Source organism: Schistocerca nitens, chromosome 12 (assembly GCF_023898315.1).
Source record: "Schistocerca nitens isolate TAMUIC-IGC-003100 chromosome 12, iqSchNite1.1, whole genome shotgun sequence".
Lineage (NCBI taxonomy): Eukaryota > Metazoa > Arthropoda > Insecta > Orthoptera > Acrididae > Schistocerca > Schistocerca nitens.
In genome coordinates, this window is record NC_064625.1 from 20,266,920 (window position 1) to 20,285,215 (window position 18,296).

Sequence of the window (18,296 nt, forward strand, 5' to 3'; positions counted from 1 at the left end):
CTTAAAACAATATTTCCAAATTACACCAAACTAACTAAAAATATGACCTTAAAAAAGCAAGTACAGAGAAAGTGAACCAAATTGAAAGCTTCAATAAATACAAATTGCAACTATTACCACAGCAAATGTGAAACTATTTGAAAGATGTTACGTAAACTAGGTGGCGTTGACTGTGTTTAGAAGTAAATTCATATATATACAGATAGATAGGAGCCTTAGTCCCTTGCAATCATTCTGCAAGGCTGTCATTCACACAGCTTAACAACACTATTTAAGTGTCAAACATCTTTCATAAAAATCACTGTCACCTTGGAGAGAAGAGTTGTTAACTGAGCATTACTTTTGTAAATTGATACTTCTCCCAATAAAATTATCCACACCTGCATGCAAAAAAGTGTCACCTATGAGAGTTGCCTACAATTTTACATAACAGAGTATCAATTTTATAAAATGATTAATAAATGTCAGTTTTAAAAAATAAATAGGCAGTATTGCAACCTGAAACTATCCAAACACATTGTGGACATCCTCATACACACACACACATTTCAACACGTGAATAATTTTAGCAGTTACCACTTATTTGAATGATCATAGTAACAATTTGCAATCATGCAGTTAGCCATGATTTTCCAGCCCATACAACTAATCAGAACAGTACTATAGTGCTGAGAAGTCTGAATATTTTCCTGAGCACTGGTCACTGTAATAACTCTAATGGCTGAAGCAGAAACTGACAACTTTCCACACAAGTCTGCTAACGAGTTTTCAATTACACAACTAAGAAAACAGGGGGATGATATGCTTAAGAGGCAAAGGACCTGGTCTACTTTCATTTTTCTTTTTCTTTTGAGATTGCAGGTGGTAGTTACAGAGTAATCACTCATCATGGAACTGTTAGTTCACTACAATTTACCATTGCTCATACCATCACTCAGTGGTATGTTGAAGGTTGGCTTGTCCTCTTCCGATCCTGGATGTGACAGCAAACCGACAGTTCTTTTAAGACTTGTTTCTCTGTAAACTAGGAGATGAACTACAGATAGTCAACACTGTCCAAAAACCAGACAATTTGCAAAAAGGAGGAAACAGACTGACAGGAAATAAGCCCATTTTGCAGAGAATTTACAATCTTTAACTTTTCAATGAGTTTCAGGATCCATTCCTGTGGCAACTCAGATCTGCTTTTATAAGTTGCACAAGTTGCTGGGTATGATCTGATCTTTAGTGACAAGAATTCTTGCAGCCAAGATCACACAATGAAATACTTTTATTCCTCAACGAAATAAAAGTATTTCTACACGTGATGTTGGCTGCAAAAGTCCTTATGTATCACTAAAGATCAGATCGCACCCCAGTCACATATTCAGCTTCCAAAAGCACAACTGAGTTGCCACAGCAATGGATCCTGACACCCATGAGAAGCTAAAGAGTGTATATTTCTTACAAAAGGGTTTTATTACCCATCAATCTGTTGCCTTTCTTCGCAAAATGTTCAGTTTCGGATAATTGTGACCACTTTCAGAGTATATCTCTTAGTCACAGAGTAACTAGTCTTAACGGAACTAAGAGTTCGCACTCACATCCAGGATCAGAAGAGGACAGACCAACTCTCAACAAACCAATGATCGATAGTATATGATAGTGAAGTAACAGTTCTGCAAAGACTGGTTACTGTAAGTACGAGATAATATAAGGATAGGCACATCACCCAAAACCAGTCACTTTGAAATAAAGAGCAATCCACAGACATAAAATAAGCCTATTTTGCATAAATAATGATTACAGATAATTCCTGCAACAAATATGGCCACTTTTATGAATTCTTTGTTAGTTATATTTTTACAATTATAACTGCTGGAACAAGTGGGTAAAAATATGATTTTTGCCCCCAATTTCAATCTCTTTCAAGTGCATGTTGACCATTCAACACTAACTACACGCGAGTTGTTACCTTTACTCATCCATTATTTCTATTCCACACAAGGATGCCTCAGTATTATATTACCATCATAATTTCAAAATTTTGAAGTGTATGCAAAGTATTAAGGATGTCACCCACGCCCGACAAGCTACACCGAGTAAAATAAACACAAACTTAACACATAGTGCCTCTCAGATCTCAAAAGCCACAAAATTTGAAGCAACCTCAGTAAGTAACAGTGCTCAGTCACAGAGTACTTCACTCAACATAAGTTCCCTGGAACGTCGTCTTGCTGCTTTGGCTCCACCACTATTAACAACTCTTCCCTCGAGATGACACGAGACCTACTACTGTACGTGTGTGGTACAGCTACACCCGGACGTAGAAGAGTAGATACGGTGTGAGGGATGAAGTCTTCGACTGCTTGGGGCCGAGAACGTCCTCGAACTCCTTCCGGGTCAGCACCCTCACCGTCTCATCGTCGCACTCGAGCCACGGCGCATCCGGCACGGCAGTGGTGTCACCCACGGGCGCCGGCAGCTGCAACCGCACGCCGCAGCACTCTGTGCCGCGGCACGGCCCACCGGCCGAGCCCGTGTCACCGACGGTCGGACCGTGGCCGGAGGCACTCGACGAGGAGACGGCCACGGACGCCGAGGAGCGCGGCCGGAAGAACTTTAAGATGCTGCCCATCTTTTCCCCACTGCTGCTGCTACTTGTCGACCCTGCAAAACCGTGACCACCTGCTGAGAGACATTATAGTACCTGCCAATTTTCAAAAACCAAAAATTGGAAAAATCTGTTTAAGAATTAGGAGACATGAATGATCAAAAAGCCATGGATCTTTTTTTATAATCCAAGACAACTGATACAAGTTTTTTTGTATGATGTCACAAAGCTACCAATATGTAATATCTATAAAAACAGAAATGGAAACACTCAAAGGACACACAACTATTGAAATACAGGTTGCACATGATTTTCTGATTTCAATGAACTTCAGTACCAAGACAGCTCCTACTCAAAAAAAAAAAAAAAATCTCTGTGAATGCCAGGTGTGAGAATGAAGGTAGTGTCGATAAGATCCTGATAAATTTGTGGTGGTGGTGGTGGTGGTGGTGGTGGATGACGTCATACCAGAAAAATGGCGTTTCTTTCTTCTCAGTTGAGCTATACTAACCCCAGCTTTTAAGCAGCAATAACTGTTATGCAATAATATTCATATAATTACATTTCCCCAATTTTTCCAGGTGAAATTTAGTTCCCTGAGAATTCCAGGTTTTCCTGACGAACTGCCACCCTGGCTACATATATCTATTAATATCAAATAATGAGCAACCAAATTCTGACCACTGGCAAAAAATCAAAATGCCAGGTTTTCAGAATACATATCTAAGGTCTGATGATAATTAGTACAAATCAGGACACATGTGGAATAATCAGGAGTACAAGAAAAAGTGGAAAATTGTCCACCTTGGCAGATTGTTACGCAAAGTGGCCCCAGCCAGGTTGGAGATTGGGTGTTGTGTCATCCTTACTTTCCTATCATCGTAACTGACATTACTATTAAGACGGCTGAATGGGAGGGTGGGTGGAGGTGAGGCGAGGTGAGGTGGTGATTTGGGAGGGGGGGGGGGGGGGAGAAGATAGAAAATTGTAAGTCTCCTGCCTGAATCGGGAGGCTTGGCAGATATAATTTACACAGCCTAGGCATACAGTGACCACATTTCAATGAAATTTTCATATCTTCTGCCTCAGGTCACATAGACGCTAATTCAGACTAGAACACAATAGCAGCTTTCTCAAGTTGTTGCTACAACTGAATGCTGAAGATTATGTGGGGGTATCTGATAACTAGATACCTAAAAATGTAACGTCTATTTTTGATGAAATGAGCAACTATTTATCTTTTAACTTTCTACTTCTGCCAGATTCAGTAATTACCATCGGAACTTATTTCCAACCTGCAGCACATAAGCCCCGATTAGCAAATTACACAACCCATTCGTGGACATTCGTAACTGTGAAACTCATATGTGAAAACGCTGCAGACAGAACTGATGAGGTATTTAGACTAGAAACCATTTGCACTTTGCAGCTTACATCAGCACTCCAGGCATTAGGAAAAGCAGGACTGATATATACGGTAATAAGGCTTCACTGATCCCTTCTGGTGGTCATGTCATCCTCAAACCCCCTGATTGAGCAGGATCAGTCTTTTTCACTCATTTCAAATCAAGAAATAAATCAACGAGCAACACACAACAAAGTAGACTGCACAAATCATTTGGTGATGGATACAACACAAACATTTGCTGAAGTTGACTGAATCGTAAACATAGTTCTACAGGTATCTTACACAAAATGTAGTTCAAAACACACCTCTTCTAAAACTGCTATGAGAGAGAGTCCTGATAACACTAACTTTCGCAAGCAAACAGATGTGTTCCTTAAGCTACGTCCCACAGCTTCTCCTGAGTTGTCATACACAGCATTTACCTAAGCAACCATTTGACTGCCTACAGTTGAAGCGGCTCCATAGCATAGCCTGCTTGTGCACTGATACATACTTGCATTTGTATACAGGTGCTCTCTATTTTGCCAATGCATTCTTACGCACAATCTCCTTCCAAATTAAGCTCTGACGGATATTGTGCACTGCCAGCAACTGAAAGTTTGTTACTTTTTGATATTTATTTGCAAAAAATAAAGTTATTTCAAACTCTCTCTGATAAAATAGTTCATGTAGATACAATTCATTATGAAATAGCATTTATCAGACAATTTCGCCCTTTGATGCAGAATTCACATTTACATTTATTGCAAATGCAAATTAAGGGCAATTAATAGAGAAGGTCATCATAGACTCCATTACCATCCTCATCACAACCACTGCTTCCATTTCATTCCGATCATCCATTCACATTATGATCGTACCTTCCAATTTATCCCAAACATCATCCACATAACAATCTTACCTTCCATTTCATCGCCATTACCCCATCATCATACCTTCCACTTCATCCTCACAGTCATTCCCATGGTAATCATCTACACCTCCCAGCTGGGTCTGTTTATAACAGCAGAAGCCTCTTCATCTTTTGCTGACCTCTCTACATACTGTCCAAGTCTTCTTTACTATTTCACACGTTCTTTTATTCCAATGATCTATTTGTTTGTCTTCCTCTAGTTCCTTGCATCCTACTGCCATTTCATAAGACTGTCTCACCATCCTGCCAACTCCCATTCTTTTAACATGCCCAAACCATCTTAACACCATGAGAGACATTTGAAATATATACAGCCTTTGTCTTCAATGCTGTTTATTCATTACAAATGATTGTATTGATACTGATGTTAATATATTCAGTAAACTTTTCCTGATGAGAATGAACATTTTTATCTACCTAAGCCTTTGAGAAACTTCTTAAGAGTTGGTTTTGTGTTCAAGTAGCATTTGCCATCTGTGGATTTACTCTTTGGACATGAACAACAGTAAGTTCAATTCATGCTAATATTTCTTGCATTATAACGTATAAAATCAACACGAGAGTCTTTTGTATGCATGTTCACCGCTAGCTTTCTTCCATATTGCAAGTAAACATTTTCCTGTGAATACAGTTCCTAGTTACATCCAATTTTAGTGATTATGTGCTGCAAAATGCCGTTTCCAATTAACCATGAATATTGTAGATAATATTGTTTTACAAATGATCACAAAAATTTTACCCCCTGGGATAATTTATATTATCTCCTGAGTGCACATGTAGGATGACTACTAAGAATATGCAACACAATGAAAACAGTTCTCTCTCTCTCTCTCTCTCTCTCTCAACACACACACACACACACACACACACACACACACACACACACATTTTAATGTGACAGGCATATTGATTACTCCCTTTTTGTTCACTTTTATAGTTAGAGGGCTCATACATATATTGGTGAATATTATTTCTACAACTGTAAGAAGAAATAAGACATGTTCATTGGATTTATAGACCCAGCAGAAGCATTTACAATCTCAAACGATGCAAGACGTTTGAAATACTGAGAATAATACAGGTGAGCTATAGAGGGTTGGTTTTGGGGAAGGAGACCAGACAGCGTGGTCATCGGTCTCATCGGATTAGGGAAGGATGGGGTAGGAAGTCGGCCGTGCCCTTTCAGAGGAACCATCCCGGCATTTGCCTGGAGTGATTTAGGGAAATCACAGAAAACCTAAATCAGGATGGCCGGACGCAGAATTGAACCGTCGTCCTCCCGAATGCGAGTCCAGTGTCTAACCACTGCGCCACCTCGCTCGGTGGTGAGCTATAGAGAAAGACAGGTAATAATATGTACAAGAACCAAGAGGTAACAATAAGAGTTGAAGACTAAGAATGAAGTGCTTGAATTAAAAAGGGGGTAAGACAGGAATGTAGTCTTTCATCCTTACTGTTCCATCTGTCCATCAAAGAAAGGTTCAAGTGAAATTAAAATTCAAGGTGAAAAGATGTCAATGATAATACTCACTGATGACACAGCTATCCTCCATGAAAGTGAAGAAGAATTACAGGATCTGCTGAATGGAATGAAGTCTAATGAGTACAGAATATGGACTGAGAGTAAATCGAAGTCAGACTAACGTAAGGAGAAGTAACAGAAATGAGAACAGCAAGAAACTTACCAGGATTGATGATCACAGGGTACATAAAGTTAAGGAATTCTACCTAGGCAGCAAACTAACACTTGACGGATGGAGCATGGGACATCAAAAGCAGACTAGTACTCACAGAAAAGGCACTCCTGAGCAAGAGAAGACAACTAGTATCAAGCATACGCCTTAATTTGAGAAAGAAATTTCTGAGAATGTACGAGAGGCAAAAACATTTCCCGGCCTGAATAATTTAGAGTCCAAGAACAGAGCATTGCCCATGCCCAAGTTCAGAAGTGCTAGTGTTCACAACTATAGCGGTCTATGGAGCTTCAGCTTGTCATTTACATTGTCAAATAGAAGCAATACAATAGTTAGGGTACAGTAAATGTCAAGACTCATTGCAATTTTACTCTCTGTATCATTTCTTTTGAAAAATCATTATTCGAGCATGTAGAAACAGTCGAAACATAAGAACTTAACTCAACTTTTGACAACGTTAACTGGAATACTCTCTTTCAAATTCTGAAGGTGGCAGGGGTAAAATACAGGGAGCGAAAGGCTATTTACAATTTGTACAGAAACCAGATGGCAGTTATAAGAGTCGAGGGGCATGAAAGGGAAGCAGTGCTTGGGAAAGGAGTGAGACAGGGTTGTAGCCTCTCCCCGATGTTATTCAATCTGTATATTGAGCAAGCAGTAAAGGAAACAAAAGAAAAATTCGGAGTAGGTATTAAAATTCATGGAGAAGGAGTAAAAACTTTGAGGTTCGCCGATGACATTGTAATTCTGTCAGAGACAGCAAAGGACCTGGAAGAGCAGTTGAACGGAATGGACAGTGTCTTGAAAGGAGGATATAAGATGAACATCAACAAAAGCAAAACGAGGATAATGGAATGTAGTCAAATTAAATTGGGTGATGCTGAGGGGATTAGATTAGGAAATGAGACACTTAAAGTAGTAAAGGAGTTTTGCTATTTAGGGAGTAAAATAACTGATGATGGTCGAAGTAGAGAGGATATAAAATGTAGACTGGCAATGGCAAGGAAATCGTTTCTGAAGAAGAGAAATTTGTTAACATCGAGTATAGATTTAAGTGTCAGGAAGTCGTTTCTGAAAGTATTTGTATGGAGTGTAGCCATGTATGGAAGTGAAACATGGACGATAACCAGTTTGGACAAGAAGAGAATAGAAGCTTTCGAAACGTGGTGCTACAGAAGAATGCTGAAGATAAGGTGGGTAGATCACGTAACTAATGAGGAGGTATTGAATAGGATTGGGGAGAAGAGAAGTTTGTGGCACAACTTGACTAGAAGAAGGGATCGGTTGGTAGGACATGTTTTGAGGCATCAAGAGATCACAAATTTAGCATTGGAGGGCAGCGTGGAGGGTAAAAATCGTAGAGGGAGACCAAGAGATGAATACACTAAGCAGATTCAGAAGGATGTAGGTTGCAGCAGGTACTGGGAGATGAAGAAGCTTGCACAGGATAGAGTAGCATGGAGAGCTGCATCAAACCAGTCTCAGGACTGAAGACCACAACAACAACAACAACTCAACATCAGTAGAATTACTACAACAACGAGCATTTCGCATCTGTTTTAATGGCTGAGTGGATAGGCTGATGGTTCACAAATGTAAAAGACGAGTGCTCGAATCCAATTGGAGTCAATTGTCGTTTTTTTTATTTAGACCTGTGCAGGTGATATTTTAAACCTTAACTTGCTATAAATTGAGCAGTTATACGCCCTTCTAGGTTTTTCAAAAGATTCCATTTTATAATAGTCTAATCTTTAGACAGACAGACATGGGTATAGTAAAAACATTGAAAACGGATGTATTTATTTGTAATTACCTCGACCACCCCCTGGTGCGTGTATTGTTTTCAACTAAGAGAAACATATCAGCTGATTGGCATATTTTTGTTAAGTCCTTACAGGCAGTTTACATGAGCGAGTGGATGTGCCTTCCAGTATCTGTTGTCGCCAATTTAATATTCGTTCTTAAACTATGGTAGACCTATTCGACCATTATGCTAGAAAGAGGAGATCGTAAGCTCCTTAGTAACTTGTTTCTGCAATGGCAGCTGCAATGTGTGTCTTATCGAATCTTGTCACAGCTTTTTTTTTTTTATCATGTCGCAAATGTTTCTTCCTTTATTTACTTTTTGTTATTAAATTATGTTTTCTTTTTTTTTTTTCTTTTCAATATTCTCCTCAGTAAATCAATAATTATTGTTTGGGGAATTTGATATCTAAACACAATCTTCCTTGGGGAGACAATATTTACCTCACCAACCATAATAAAAATAATCATCCTTGAATGGTCATATTCATCTGACCTCACATAAAAATAAATAATCTGCCTTTGAGGGTCATATTCATCTGATCTCCCATAAAAATACAAATAATTAGTAGCAAGTAGGTATGTATTTTGAAATTAATATTGTTGGCCTTATACAGAAATATAAAATAAAATAAAATGAAGAGTAGGCTACGTATAGCTTCAGTATTATGTCCACATGCCATTGGCATCAATAATATCTTGGACTGACAAGTCTATGGAAAACGTTCTCATCCATGGCAATTCTCTTCCATGAAGAATGAACCAAGTCCCATAGGACATTCACAGTTCCAGAGGAGGGTCTAGCAAATTTTCCTGCAGAGTCTTCTTAAATTGAGCCCATACATGCTCCATGGGGTTGAGACCAGGTGACTATATAGGCCACAGAAAGCACTGAATAATATTCTCCCTCCTTTGAAACCAGCTCTAAATCTTAAAGCTAGTGTATTATGGACAATTATGTTTGTGAGTGAGACATCCTTCAGGGTACCAAAGTCGAGCTCCAGGGAAGATTACATTTTCACAGAAATGTTCATAGCTTGCTGAACTGAATGTGCCTTGGATATGTCCTTCCCAGGAACTCGCAACTGATAGCTAACCACAGCTTATTTGTCAGACAATGGTTCTCTGATAAGGGCAAAACAGTAACTCATATGGTCCTTCCATCTCGTGAGAGCAGTTCTCGACGAGCCCAGGAAATTTGAAGCTCTCTTTAGTTGCCGGATGAGTGACAAAGGAGCATTCTGGGCTACCCTGACCAATATTTCCATCTTATCTCTGTGTAGAGGCTCTTATTCTTCCAGTTATTGGACATCTCCCAACCTCACCATTATCTCTAAATCATGTAATCCATCTTCTTGCTACGGAAGAATCAACACCATAACAACATCCTGCCTCAGATGCATAAGCAACATTTCCAACGAAAGCAATCGTTCGCTTGCAAATATTCACATAAGCTGTTTTGAAGCAGACCTATGACATATGCCACTCAGCTGATCCCTTTCTCTTAGCTCAAAAATAGAGACACACCAGGTGGCAGTTGAAGTAATTACAGATAAATAAATCCATTCTCAATATTTTTACAATTACCATTTGTCTGTCTAAAGATTAGACTATTAGAAAATGGAATCTTTTGAAAGAATGTGGAACTACTGCAGCCTACAGCTGCACAATTTGTAGCGATTTAAGGTTTAAAATATTACCTGCATAGGTCTAAAAAATTAAAAGTTACAATTGACCCCTGTTAGATTTTAACACTCTTCCTTTATGTTTGTAAATTGTCTGCCTTTCCACTCAGCCATTGAAACAGATGTGAAATGCTCATTGTAATTCTGCCAGTGTGCACTACTTATACTTCAATCATTTCTACAGGCTCAAATAATTATTTTGAAAATAATCAAACAATGGAAAATCCAGGATGGAATGTAACAATAGTTTCAGCTCTCCGAGACTGCAGACATGTGTGCACGTTGCATCTCTCTCTCTCTCTCTCTCTCTCTCTCTCTCTCTTTCTCTGTGTGTGTGTGTGTGTGTGTGTGTGTGTGTGTGTGTGTGTGTGTGTGTACTGCTGACAAAGGCCTTAATGGCCGAAAGCTATGTTTGTGTGAATCTTTTTATTGTGCCTATCGCGACTCAGCATCTCCGCTATATTATTATTTTGAAAATAAATGACACAATGAGCAAAACTGCACAGAATCTCATCATTTACTGCATCTTAAGTATTATATTGCTTCTGTCTGATGACAGAAACACCAAGCTGAAGCTTCACAGAACACTAGAGTTATGAACACTGGCACTTCTGAACTTCGGCATGTGCCATGCTCTGTTCTTTGACTAAATTATTCAGGCTGGGCAATCTTTTTGCCTCTCATTGAACATTCGTCGGAGCACTACAATGTATAGTAGTAAAACACAGACTGTGGGAAAACCAAAACAGAAGAGAGTCTAAACACTTAGGCTGTGATGCTACAGAAGAATGTTGGAAATTAGGTGGATTGATAAGGCAAGGAGTGCTGAGGTTCTCCACAGAATCAGCAAAGAAGGCAATATATGAAGAACACTGATGAGAAGGAGGAACTAGTTGTACACACCTGTTAAGACATCATCAAGGAATAACTTCCATGACACTAGATAGCTGTAGAGAGTAAAAACTGTAGTGAGATAGAGACTGGAACACTTCCAGCAAATAATTGAGAATTTGGTTGCAAATGCTACTCTGAGATGAAGAGGTTGGCACAGGAGACGAATTTGTGATGGGCTGCATCAAGACTGATGACTAATAAAATAAAAACCACACCTTTACAGATGTGTGAGAGTTCCAAAGAAGAGGAATTTCTGGCTAATCGTGTAATTAAAATGCTGGGGAGCAGTTACAAGGAGAATGCACTTTGCTACACTAACTGATGGTAGTCCAGGCAACACAGTGTTGAGTGGACCCATAGGCTACACAGGTGCATGGCAGAGGGTTCCCTGTAACACTATTAGTCATTGCTTTTCCTGTTCCACTCACAAACAGAGTGAGGGAAAACTGACTGCCTCCATACGAATCCTAATTTCTCTAATCTTATCTTCTTGGTCATTGGCGGCAATAGAATAACTCTGCCTGTTCTCTAAATTTTGTCAACAGTGTTCCTAAAAAAAAAAGTCACATTCCTCCAGTAATCCCCATTTCAGTTCCAGAAGCATCTCTGTAATAATTGCGTAATGTTCGAACCTACATCTACGTCCATACTCCGCAAGCCACCTGACGGGGTGTGGTGGAGTGTACCTTGAGTAACTATATCGGTTCTCCCTTCTATTCCAGTCTCGTATTATTCATGGAAAGAAAGATTGTCTGTATGCCTCTGTGTGGGCTCTAATCTCTCTTATTTTTGCTCATGGTCTCTTCGCAAGATATACGTAGGAGGGAGCAATATACTGCTTGACTCCTAAGTGAAGGTATGTTCTCGAAACTTCAACAAAAGCCCATACCAAGCTACTGAGCGTCTCTCCTGCAAAGTCTTCCACTGGAGTTTATCTATCATCTCCGCAATGCTTTCGCGATTAATAAATTATCCTGAAACAAAGTGCGCTGCTCTCCGTTGATCTTCTCTATCTCTTCTATCAACCCTATCTGGTACAGATCCCACACTGCTGAGCAGTATTCGAGCAGTGGGCGAACAAGCGTACTGTAACCTACTTCCTTTGTTTTCGGATTGCATTTCCTTAGAATTCTTCCAATGAATCTCAGTCTGGCATCTGCTTTACCGACGATCAACTTTATATGATCATTCCATTTTGAATCACTCCTAATGCCTACTCCCACATAATTTATGGAATTAACTGCTTCCAGTTGCTGACCTCCTATATTGTAGCTAAATGATAAAGGATCTTTCTTTCTGTGTATTCGCAGCACATTACACTTATCTACATTGAGATTCAATTCCCATTCCCTGCACCATGCGTCAATTCGTTTCAGATCCTCCTGCATTTCAGTACAATTTTCCATTCTTACAACCTCTCGATATACCACAGAATCATCTGCAAAAAGCCTCAGTGAACTTCCAATGTTACCCACAAGGTCATTTCTGTAATTGTGAATCGCAACGGTCCTACGACACTCCCCTGCGGCACAACTGAAATCACTCTTACTTCGGAAGACTTCTCTCCATTGACAATGACATGCTGTGTTCTGTTATCTAGGAACTCTTCAATCCAATCAAACAATTGGTCTGATAGTCCATATGCTCTTACTTTGTTCATTAAACAACTGTGGGGAACTGTATCGAACACCTTGCGGAAGTCAAGAAACACGGCATCTACCTAGGAACCCGTGTCTACGGCCCTCTGAGTCTCATGGACGAATAGCGCGATCTGGGTTTCATGCGATCGTCTTTTTCAAAACCTATGCTGATTCCTACAGAGTAGATTTCTAGTCTCCAGAAAAGTCATTATACTCTAAGATAAGATGTGTTCCAAAGTTCTACAACTGATCGACATTGGAGATATAGTTCTGCACATCTGTTCGACGTCCCTTCTTGAAAACGGGGATGACCTGTACCCTTTTCCAATCCTTTGGAACGCTACGCTCTTCTAGAGACCTACGGTACACCACTGCAAGAAAGGGTAACAAAGAAGACTGGTAACAAAGCTACTGGCCCACACCTGAATCGATTCAGTGTCTGCCTTTAATACACACTAACAGTGCTCATTAGTGTTCTTTAGACATGAACCACACTTTCCTAAAATTCTTCCAATAAATTGAGGTCTATTTGTCTTCCCTAAGATCGTTACATGCTCATTCCATTTGATATTCCTTTGCAATGTTACACCTATATATTTAATCAGCATGACTATCAAGCAGCACTCTACTAATACTATACTCAAACTCTATGAATTTGTTTTGCTACTCACCTGCATCAACTCTCATTTTTCTGTATTTAGAGGTAGTTGCTGTTCATCACACCAACTAGAAAATTAGTCTAAGTTATGTTGTAACCTCCTGAAGTCACTCAACGATGACACCTTCACGTACAACAAAGAACATTAGCAAACAGCCGCAGACCAGTGCTTACCATGTCAGCTAGATCATCTACATATACAGACAACAACAGCAGTCCTATCACAGTTCCCTGGGGAACTCCTGTCAATACCCTTGTCTGATTAAGACTTGCCGTCGAGGACAACATACTGGATTTGTTACTTAAGAAGTCTTTGAGTCACTCGTGTACCTGGGAATGTTAATAGTTGGCAGTGTGGCGCCATGTCAAAAGCTTTACGGAAATCTACGGATCTGGAATCCTACTGTCTTTCAACAACGGTTCTTATTTTTTTTTTATATGCGAATATGTACAAGGATTCTGCAGCAAACTGATTTTAAAGATATTTATAATATTCCTGTTCTGTTCTTTTATCCTTCTTATACACAGGAATCACCTGCACTTTTTCCCAGTCACTTGGGACTTTGCAACGAGTGAGAGATTCGCGATAAATGCAAGGCAAGTATGTGGTGAATGCCGTGGAGTGCTCTTTTTAGAACCGAGCTGGGATTCCACCACACCACCGTGACTTATCTGCCTTAAACTCTCTCAGGTGGTTCTGTACACCAACAACACTTATTACTTTGTCCTCCATACACAAGTCTGTACAGTGGTCAAATGATGGTATGTTTGTAAAATTCTCCTGTGTGAACCATTTCCTAAATATAAAATTTAAAATCTTTGGCTTTCATTTTGCTATCTTCAACTGCCACATCAGACTGGTCACTGAGTGAATGGATAGAAGCTTTAGACCCACTTAATGATTTTATGTAGCATCAGAATTTTCTCGGGTTTTCGGTAAGCTCTACTGCTAAGGTATAACGGCAGTATTTGTATCCATCTTTTCATAGACGTACAAATTTCTATTAGCTTTTGCCTGTGATTTGCCTGCTCTCTTTTGAATCGAAGAGAGTGCAACAAACAGCCTTTGCTTCCTCAGCATTTTTCGAATTTCGTTAAACAACTATTGCATGTGCTTGAACAAGCATTTCACGGAAATGGCCACAAATGTGGATGTTTATGCATGGTCTGAAGTTTGTTATGAACCCTAATCCCTTGGGAAACTACTTCCTACAGCAGACATCCAAATGACTATCCCAGAACATGGAGGCAGAGTAGCCTGACCTGTCTGAAGGATGCCTACGGAATGGCTTCCAGATGAACAAAAATCTGATTTATTTCGTTTAGCTATTGACCAAGTTTAAAAATTGGTAACACTGTCATAATCTACTCTAACAGGTATAATCTTATGTGAGAAGCCCAACACAATAATAGAAGTACTACAGTCTCTCAAGACAACGTAATTGACGGCATGTGAATGCCTGGATATTATTTATCCGGTATTTGTCAATGAGAGCACTTAGGGACTTACAACAAACTCTTCACAATTTCAAACCTTTGACACTCTTTGTCGCTGACACTCCCCACAAAATGATGCAAGGAAAAAAGTTTATCACTTAGTAATTACCACTGCTCACACAGTAAACCAGCAGCATCATGCATGACATTTTACTTTATTACTTTTTTACTACTAATTACTGACTACACTGGTAACACATTTCGCAGACAGTGTCTGCATGTCTTACTGAATGTAGCTGCAAAATTATATCACTGAAGGACATTATTTCCCAGACACAATGTCAAACATTGAGATTCATGATAAACTGGCTTTTGCTTAAAATGCAGTGCAAATTATCCAATTTATATTCAACCAATGTTTCACGAGAGCACTAAGTGATTTAACAGACCTAGGCACAATTTCAAGCCTTTCCTGAACTTTTTCTCACTTACATGCTTAAAGCAAATAATTAACACATTACCTCTTTTGTAATCACATGTTTGAAGGTGTTTTACATTAGTTTAATGCACAAGTTCGTAGTGTTTTTGTTTTGCATGTTGGTGTTCTGCTTTCTATGGGTTTATTTATTGATTATTTTTTTATTCGTAGTTCACTGTTGACATTTTAGTTTACATATTGTCGTTTGGAGACGGTGAGCGGAGCTGTGGGTGCTAGAAGTTCAAGTGCCAAGTGGAGAAAACTGAACATTTCTGACGTTCTTCTGTTTGGGTTCAATAGAGGGGTGACAGCTGCAGATGTAACCAGAAACATTTGCACCCTGTATGGAAATAACATCATTACATGGAGCACGGCAAGAAAATAGTTTTCTTGTTTTAAGGAGGATTGTTTTGACGTTAGTGACTCTCCACTTTCAGGAAGACGTTCGAGGTATGATGTAGATTGTTTAAATGTTTTAAACCAAACAATCCACATCAGAGACCTCGAGAACTAGCAAATATCATGAATCCAGAATGAAATTTTCACTCTGCAGTGGAGTGTGCACTGATAATGAAACTTCCTGGCAGATTAAAACTGTGTGCCGGACCGACACTCTAACTTGGGACCTCTGCCTTTTGCGGGCAAGTGCTCGACCGTCTGAGCTACCCAAGCAGGACTCACGCCGCCACCGCTGCCCCCCACCAGCTCTTATTCCTTGTTGTCACCATCACTCCAGACTTCTTTGCATTAAATTTAAACCATTCTCTCCCACCACTTCCTCCTATCCATATACGATTGAATCTAACTAGGCAGAAAAATGTATGGTACAACTTGACTAAAAGAATGGCTCATTTGACAGCAAACATCCCGAGGCATCGAGAAATAATTTTCTAATTGAGTGAAGTGCTGGTGGTTCAAATTTTTAATAGGAGTTTCAGTCTTGACTACAGCACAAAAGTTAAATGGGTTTAGGGTGCCGTAATTATGCAGAGATTAAGAAGCTTCAACAGGATGGACTAGTGCATCAAACCCATTTTTGGAGTGGAGACCACAATTACACCTACCTAAAATAAATGAAGAGGCCTTGCAGGATAGCTGAGGCAACGTAAGTTATGGGATATCTCCTAATATTGTGTCTGTGCCTTTTGCAGTGCAGAAACTCAACACGGTATGGACTCAACAAATTGTCAGAAGCCCTTTTAGAAATACTGAGCCACAATGCCTCTATAGCAATATGTAGTCACGAAAGTGTTACCGGTGCAGAATGTTGTGCCAAAACAGACCGCTCGATTATGTCCCATAACTGATTGATGAGATTCACGTCAGGTTATCTGCCTCACCAAAGCATTATATCGAACTGTCCAGAATGTTCTTCAAACCAATTACGAACAACTGTGGCCCAGTGACATGGCGCATTATCATCCATAAAAATTCCATCATTGTTTGGAAACTAAATCCAAGAGGGCTGCAAATGGTCTCCAACTAGCCGAACATGACCATTTCTAGTCAACGATTAGTTCAGTTCGACCAGAAGACGCAGCACACCATTATACAACCACCACCAGCTTGCACAGTGCCTTGTTGACAATGGGGTCCAGGGCTTTTTGGGTCTGTGCCACACTTTAACACTACCATCAGTTATTACCAACTGAAATCTGGACTAGTCTGACCTGGCCATGGTTTTCCAGTCATCTGAGGTCCTAAAGGTATGGTCACGAGGCCAGAAGAGACATTTCAGGCAATGTCGTGCTGTTAGCAAGAGCACTAGCGTCTGTCGTCTGCTGCCATAGCCCAGTAACACCAAATTTTACCACATTGCCTTACTGATACATTCCTCGTATGTCCAACATTGATTTCTGGGCTTATTTCACATAGTGTCGCTTGTCCGGTAGCTCGATACACGAACGCCGCTGCTATCTATCATTAAGCGGAAGCCATTAGCCCCTACACTGTCCACGATAAGAGGTAATTCATGAAATTTGTTGTTTTCGGCACACTCCCAACACTGTGTATCTCTGAATATTAAATTCCTTAATGATTTCTGAAATGGAATGTTCCATGCATCTAGCTGTAACTATCATTCCATGTTCAGAGTTTTAATTCCTGCTATGTGACCGTAATCACGTCAACAACCTTTTCACATGAATCATGCGAGTATAAATGACAGTCCGTTAATGCAGTGCCATTTTACAGCTCTGTATACATGCATATCACCATGCCGTTACTTTTGTCACTTCTCAGCACTGTACACACAGAAAGCAAACTATCAAGGGATCATTTAGAGATAAAAAAAATTAGCACTGTTTCCTCTGCAACCACCACATTATATGCCATGGTCGTGGACAACAGAAGAAAACCATTATCATGGATGAAAAAATAGGCAAGCAATCATTGGGAGGGGGGGGGGGGGTGGTTAGTAATAAAATTAATACTGGCAGTGTTACCATGAGTGCATACAGGGACAAAAGTAGACATTACTGTTGCTTCAGTACATATGACAGTAGCAGTCATTCGAAACTGAAGATGAAAATCAGTTCTCTGATATTACGAGGGAGGTTATTCCAGAATTGGGTTCCTGTTACTGAAAGGGACTGAGAAAGTGACTGAGAAATGGTGCGGTACAGAAAGGATTGTGCTCAGATGGTGTTTCTGCCATGTCGTTCAGACAAGAGCATTAACATCGAGGAGAGGTATAAGAGACAATGTTTGTTAGTACGACAGTAGAGGAGACAGAGGGTATGGAAATCTCTGTGCTTGTCTGCACGCAGCCAGGATAGCTGTGCATATGGTGGTGACATACAAGCAAAGAGCTGAAAATCAGATATAACAAAGACAGGCATTCATAACCAGTTGCAGGCCTTGTGAACATCCCTCAGAAAGGACTTTCAGCCTAACATCACTGTAATCAATAACTGGAGGTGTAAGTTTTTGCACATGATTTTTTTTCAGGTCAGGAGATAAAGGGCTTTTTATATTTTTATAGTGCATGAAGTGGTGCTGATGCCTCCTTGTACATGGCAGTTGTGTGCTGAGTCCAATGTAGATTTTCATCTATTATTACTCCTGGACTCTCTGCTGAGGGAGGGTATTGAC

General features: G+C 39.9%; 1 protein-coding gene across 1 annotated transcript in view; it reads right to left on the minus strand.

Moving 5' to 3' along the window:
• Positions 1-2,293: 2,293 nt before the first annotated feature.
• The window catches only part of LOC126215326 (ubiquitin carboxyl-terminal hydrolase 1), an 87,457-nt gene continuing 71,454 nt past the window's right edge, over positions 2,294-18,296 (minus strand). The window contains exon 10 of the mRNA XM_049942008.1: positions 2,294-2,649. Coding sequence (XP_049797965.1) covers positions 2,294-2,649 — 356 coding nt within the window. The remainder of the gene's footprint in view (positions 2,650-18,296) is intronic.